The sequence below is a fragment of the Anguilla anguilla genome, chromosome 19 (assembly GCF_013347855.1).
Source record: "Anguilla anguilla isolate fAngAng1 chromosome 19, fAngAng1.pri, whole genome shotgun sequence".
Taxonomy (NCBI): Eukaryota; Metazoa; Chordata; class Actinopteri; order Anguilliformes; family Anguillidae; genus Anguilla; species Anguilla anguilla.
Window position 1 is genome coordinate 7,048,869 of NC_049219.1, and position 7,355 is coordinate 7,056,223.

At 45.9% G+C, this 7,355-nt stretch overlaps 1 protein-coding gene across 1 annotated transcript; it reads left to right on the forward strand.

Moving 5' to 3' along the window:
* The first annotated feature begins 2,829 nt into the window (after positions 1 to 2,829).
* Positions 2,830 to 7,077, forward strand: LOC118219396 (dual specificity protein phosphatase 6-like). The gene is made up of 3 exons (XM_035402547.1): positions 2,830 to 3,820; positions 4,115 to 4,549; positions 5,996 to 7,077. Exons 1-3 carry the CDS (start codon positions 3,421 to 3,423, stop codon positions 6,340 to 6,342), a joined length of 1,182 nt encoding a protein of 393 aa, XP_035258438.1. The 5' UTR covers positions 2,830 to 3,420; the 3' UTR covers positions 6,343 to 7,077.
* The last annotated feature ends 278 nt before the right edge of the window (positions 7,078 to 7,355 follow it).

Genomic DNA, 7,355 nt, shown 5'->3' on the forward strand with positions numbered 1-7,355 from the left:
GGATCCGGTCATGTGTTTGTGGGATTGTTGTTCACATCTGACTTCCAAAAAACATGCCTGGGCCTGTAAAGGGAAACTGCTCAGCAGCCTGATTCACAAGCTAAGTCTGAGTCTCTAACTGTCCCAGTACTGAAGCTCAGTCCTAGTCTCTAACTGCCCCAATACTGAAACTCAGTCTCAGTCTAAATGTCCCCGGTAAAACAATACATTTGACACAACACACAAGGCAGACAGTCTTAATGACCCTGTGAAATCACTATGTTCTCGCACCAAAGGTGATTAGCAATCAACTAGATAAATGAGAACATGATTTTTTTTTTCAGATTTTATAAACAAGTAAATTATGCGTAAAATATGCCAATTCTAAGCACTTGGATTAATATATGACACCGTCGACTCTTAGCTGATACTCATTTCAAACTCACTTCTGGTCAGTGTGACTAATGTACTTGCGAAACAAACATAGTCTCCAAATGAGCCATACCACATCTTCCTGTAGGGGGAAGTATAAGAACTGTGTTGCTCACAGGGTGGGAAAAATCGTTTAAAATCTCACGTGAATTAAATGGGCTTGATATCGTAGTATTTTTAATTTGTTCACTTATAAGATGACTATTGAAAATTTGGATTCTTATTGGACAGTGCCTTTACCCTATCCACCAGACGACGACCTTACCAGGAGAGCGCAACTAAGACAGGAAACGTTCTTCTCGGAAATACATCTGCCTTTTCTACTCCGCACGCAGTGAACTGCTGCCTTATGTCAACAGGGATATCAAAGCAAATGAGCATTTACGTCTCAAAGAACGCAGCCATCTAACATGTCCAATGCGCACACAACCATCTAATAACGCGCATGAGTGAAATTATTCATACCGTAGGCTACAAAATGCGTGGTGCCAAACAAAAATTAAATTTGAGAAAATTATTACCAATCGTAAAATACAGTGCCTGTAATCTCAGTTTACTTGCTGTGCAGCAATACATCGTAGGCGTGCTACAATTTAGCGTTATTTTTGCATAAATAGCGCTCATTGAAATGCATGGGATCCACTCCACGCCTTTTCATCGCAGCCTGTGCATTTATACAGCAGGATATTTACTGAAGCAGTTTAGAATAAGTACCTCACTCAGTTGTACAATGGCAGCCTCACTGTCCCCTGGGTGTGTCGCGGAATACGCCCATGCTACATTTTAGAATGGAGGAAGGGAACGGGCAGAGAAGGAGATGAATGAAAGATGAACAACAACAGGTGATTTCAAGTTTGTTTTGGACCGATTTCCAGATTTAAACATGAATGGGCACAAAAGGTAAAGCACCAAACGATCATATTAACCCAGCGGTGCTGGCTACGAGCTGGACAGTAGAGGCCTACCCAGGCTCGGATTAGGTTTTGTTCCGGTCGCTTTCGAACTGTCATTCATTAAGGGAAGTGGTCTATTTAGGGGTGAGTGGCGCACTTAGGCGGGTGCTTGGCCACGTGAACCATTTCCGCCTGTGTGGCTGGGCATGTCACAATATATGACATATAGCATTACTTAAACGTGAGAGCATTATCTTACCTTTCCATCTCTTTGATGTCCACGTAAATTAATTTTTAAAATATCAAATCGCCCTGTATTCACTCTGTAGATATATGACAGGTACGTCGTCTGGACGACAATGTTTTGGGATGCAAATTACAAAATGTTTCTAGAAATAAATTCTGTGGACTCCTATTCTGCAGCTGTTTCAATGTTCCTACCTAATAATATACATAAATAATGTCAACCTGCCATGTTTGTCATTCCCATGTACCGTGTGCATTTTCTGGAGGAGTGTGCCGCTTAACCGTTTTGACGCACGCGGACATCGGGTAAAGTTATTTTCCTTTTTTAATTGGCGCCGTAATACGCATGCCTAATATTATATTAATTGCATTGACAGAAATAGGTTACACTACGACGGCATGCATTTCTCTTATTTCACTCCCATTAGTTCCATTCTTCCCCTAATAGCCTGATAATTCCACGTGGTTGGTCTCTACTCGCGGCGATTACACGATGAAACAATTTAACATTACGATTAAGCAATAAGAACACTTGATTGCTGTTCGGTAAAACGAAAATAAACTATTCAGTTACTAACGCAGAAATTATGTGTTACGGACATAACTCTGGTACAAGCCTGGATGTCGTTCTTATCTTCATCAGATGATCCATTTGGGTAAATTTATTATTTTATAATTCGAATTAAATGTTGAAAATACTACGTTATTTTGCATTTCATTGAACGAAGCCGTTCGCTGGCACAAAACTAAGTAGACAACGCAGTGAATAAAATTTTTGGTCTTCTTATTTATTTATTTATTTATTTAGTTAGTTATTAATTTTTTTCAAATCGTCGTAAAATAAAGGGCAGGAATCGCGGCTACGGTTCAAACCTTTTTTTGTTAACAGTTTTACCTGGTTTATTGCAACTGTGCGCATGGCGTCTGTAGCCTAGGCTATACTATTCAGCGCGAGCGCAAAGCAGACAGACAAATGTGTCCAAGCTGGAGTTGCTCTTTGACTGTATATTTAACCAACGGGAAACATGAGCGCAATATAGGATCCCCCACCAAAAAAAGAAAAAAAGAAAAAAAACCCACCCCCCTCCCCCCGCAGTTGAACTGCTGTTGCTGTTTGTTTGCACTCAGTTTGCACTAGGTTTATCCGGAGCGGAAATTCCTTTCCGTTTTTGTGAATGACAAACTTATTAACAATTCATCAACACAGTCTGTTCCATCCGGCCCCGTTTCCAAGGAAACCATCTCTCGTTGCTCTCTCATTGGCTGGCCGACATAATGTACCCATTGAAAGGCTCCATGTTAGTATCCATTCACGCGCTTGCCACGGCCGAGAGCTCACAAGAAAGGACAAACCGAAACCAAGGAAGGACCTTACAAGTCCGTTTTAAAACGAATACGACCGAAAAGGCAAATAGATGTGCATGTACAGCAGATACAACTGAAAAAAAAATTCAAAACGACCGCTCCGGATTTATATATAGAAATATATTCAAGAGCTGAAATTATATAACAAGAGGACAACCTCGGAACACGTTGCATTCAGTGAGTCATTGACAAATAAACTGGCATTCCGTTCAGTCGTATGAATGAATAACAGTACAGACCGTCTTTGAATAATATTCGCACAAGGATTCGTATTGTGTCCATTGTAGATTGCAGCAAGGACCAAGCCGTGGACCACAGAATTCGTTCAGCTTAGTAAGACATAACATTATTCGAAACTGATTTTTTTTATGGCTGGTGACGCCGCGATTACCTCAATGCCCGAGTCCTCACTGTAAGGTGTACCGCTTCCCTTCGGACACGCGCTGGATTGCGAACGAAAGACACATTCTTCCCTAAGCCTCAAGTCCGGGTTTTTGGCCCACTAATGCTCGATAAATTCAAACCCGTTCATTTCGATTCGGTAATGGCAATCAGCAAGACCGTGGAATGGCTGAGAGAGCAGCTAGAAACGCGCAGCGACTGCCTGCTGGTGATGGACTGCCGAGCCCAGGAGCTGTACGAGTCGTCGCACGTCGAGACGGCGATAAACGTTGCCATCCCCAGCCTCATGCTCCGGCGGCTGAAAAAGGGCAACTTGCCCATAAAGTCCCTCCTGGCGAACGGAGAGGACCGTGAGAGATTCGCGCGGAGGTGCAAGACGGACACGATCGTGCTCTACGACGAATACAGCAGAGAATGGAACGAAAATGTCGACGGCGGCTCGGTGTTGGGACTGCTGCTTCGGAGAATGAAAGACGAGGGATACAAGGCTTTTTACTTAGAAGGTATGTACAAATGTTTTGCCGTCCGGATGCTTTGACAATGCATTGTTTGTATATATTCCGATTCGATGCGTTGTTTGTTTTGACACACGGCATGTTTGTGGTTGTACATGCGGTTTTTATTTTTCAATAATTAAATACTAAACGCTCCAAGCACGTTGTGAATTTGCCAATCCGGCTCCAGTTTAAATTAGGAACATTTAAGAAAATCTGCGAATAAAACAGTGGGAACACGTGCATGTTGTGCAGCGTTTGGAGTTCACTGAGGTGACTGGATGTGTCTTTATTTTCTCGCAGGCGGCTTCAACAAATTTCAAGCCGAGTTCCCCGCCTTGTGCGACACCAATTTGGATAGCTCGTCCGGCAGCAGCTCCCCGAGTTCCCACGTTCTGGGGTTAGGCGGCCTGCGGATCAGCTCCGACTCCTCCGACATCGAGTCCGACATTGACCGCGACCCCAACAGTGCCACCGACTCGGACGGAAGCCCCCTGTCGAACCCGCAGCCTTCTTTCCCCGTGGAGATCCTGCCCCATCTCTACCTGGGCTGCGCCAAGGATTCCACGAATCTGGACATTTTGGAGGAATATGGGATCAAGTACATCCTGAACGTGACGCCCAACCTCCCCAATTTGTTTGAGAACGCTGGGGAGTTCAAGTACAAGCAGATCCCCATCTCGGATCACTGGAGCCAGAATCTCTCCCAGTTCTTCCCAGAGGCTATCGGGTTCATTGGTAAGCGCGGACAACCGTTACGCAACGCTAAACTGCATTACTTTCAGAATATACATGTCTAGTGGCTTTAAGCCAAGTGCGTAAAATTAATTGTTAAACTCCTACCTGAAAAGCCAGAAAGAGCGGCCAAATAAACAGGCTGTTGTGAATACTCAAGCGTGTATTTCGCACATAATAACTGCGTAATAACGGTTAAGTGCTCCGTCATGGTCTGTAAATCTCACTAAAATGACAACTCATCATGTGTGTGGAAGCGCTTTAGGACTTGGATGCACATTTTACATTAACTAAGGTGCCCTCGGGTGCAGATAGGGCACAACTGCGGCAAACACAAAAAATAGGGGACACGTTCTGAAGGATCTAAAATACGCAAGACCTTGCATTGTAATAATGTTGCAGAGTTTAGTTGTTGTTGTTTTTTTTGTCGTCCTAGATTTTATTCTGCCATTGGCGTTTCAGGCCAGCGCGAGCGTAAAATGAGCGCTTGTGATGCATGAATAGCGTGGTAGCAATTTGATCCTGGCAGGAAGGAAGCTTGTCTGGAAGGGGCATAGGAACTAATCTGGGGCACGGTAATGTTTCCTCACACAAAAGGGGCCATTTGCGGGGGTAATGTTAACATCCTGTTAGCCTTAATGGGCTGCCCCCATGACTTCCTCTTTCTTTTAATCCGTGAATGGCACCATTGTTGCAGCCACAACAGTCGGGCGAATCGTTTAATAGCCCTTAATGGTCAATCCCCCACGTCAGATACTCAAGGTCGCGTTGAAGAATTTCGCCTTTATTCGTGCTCGGTCGCAATAGAACGCGTTGAATGAAACATTCTTTTTTTTTGTGCCAGGCAGAGTCTCGCAAAAGACCTGCTAATACGGCGCGCGCGCGCGCTCCCACAGCCCGTCTAGGATAAACCACAACTAAGGTTAAGCAAAGGAAGTGTGCCAGACTTGTGTGCTTCACTTGCCAAATATGCGGCGCGCTCCCCCCCGTTCCCCCCAGTCACAGTTGTTAACCCGCGCTGACGGAAGGATATCATCCGAGCCCTTCCGGCTTTTTGCGTCCGCAGCACAGCAGAACCTAGTGAAAAATAAACTCTGATAGTGTACTTTTAACTCTATGAGTGTCCACTTTGGACAGCTGATTTAACACCAGTGATTATGCTGTGTTACTGCAGGTGCAAACCTTTTAACACGCAGCACCCACACTATACAGAATTCATAATTGTGTGCGATGCATTACAGGTTTTCAGTAGACACTCATAACCAGAGCAACTTTCACAACTATTTGCAGGTTTATATAGTATAGAGCTGGATATATACTGAAGCAATTCAGGTTAAGAACCTCTCTCAAGGGTTTGACTGCAAACTCCTATCTGGGGAATGAACCAGCAGTGTTTCGGTAACCTGGCCAGCTCCCTAACCGTTGCTCTCTATCTCCCGTCTTTTGCAGACGAGGCCCGCAGCCAGGAGTGCGGCGTCCTGGTGCACTGCCTGGCGGGAATCAGCCGCTCGGTCACGGTGACGGTGGCCTACCTCATGCAGAAGCTCAACCTGTCCATGAACGACGCCTACGACATCGTCAAGACCAAGAAGTCCAACATCTCGCCCAACTTCAACTTCATGGGCCAGCTGCTGGACTTCGAGCGGACCCTGGGCCTGGCGAGCCCTTGCGACAACCGCGTTTCTGCTGCCGCTGCCGCCGCCGCCGCCTCCGTCTCCTCCGCCCAGCCCCCCCTCTACTTCACCACCCCCACCAACCACAACGTCTTCCAGCTGGACGCCCTGGAGTCCACGTGAGGCGCCCCCGCCCCCGCGGCTGAGGAGACGTCCTCTCTTCTGGTTTTTTCCCACCCTCGACCCATCGAGAGGTTTCTCGACGCGGTTTTTGCGGCAGTCGGGGGGCCAAGTCACCGGCAGCTGGGGCGAGCCGCCCGGAGACGCGAAGCTGAAGCAGAGCTGCGGGTGGGGTGGGGGACAGGGGGGCAGAGCCTATCCCCCTCTCTGACTGGGACTCGCGGAGTCCGCCCCCCTCCCAAAGCTCGCGGGGAAGATGGACAGATGCATGCTGACGAGAAGACTGGGGATGCCAAAGAAACGCAGTTGGTCAAATTGGACATTATTATTACTACGATCATCATAATTGCTACTATTATTATTACTATTATTGTCATTGTTATTATTACGACTACTTGCGAGCACTTATGCCCACAGTTGTTTGTTTAGCTTGGGTGTAAATCCGTTGTCTTCTGTGAAGACGCTGAGTTTTTGGGGTGAAGCACCCCAGGTTTAGAGGGTACAGAGGCATGCCACGTCATTCAAGTGGAGTCGGTGGAAACATTTATACTTGTGTATATACCCTGCGTGAGACCTAAGAGGACCTCACTACTAAGACCACGCCCTTTTTGCAAATGAGTAGCTAGTTTTGTTTCCGCCTCTCTTAAATTTTTATGTGAACCTACGTGCTGAATATTGATATATCGTTGTTTAATAAAGCCAAAAAATCTATAGGTTTTTAAGATTTTAAAATGTGCATACGTTGTAATATATTCTGATGTTTTCTTGATGTCTGGGTTGAATTGATACGCCTTTGCTTTCGATCACCCCCTTCACACGCACGTACGCGCACACACACACACACACACAGACAGACACACGCAAAGGTGAATCTCTGTCACCTTGTTCGTTTATCGCCTGTTCTGTACATAGCATTATTGCCACTCTCAACCCCCCCTCCTTTCCAGTCTGTCACAGTTTTTTCCACCTGCAAAACCATCCCCAAAGCGCTGCTATTTCGGAAGCCGTCATAGAAA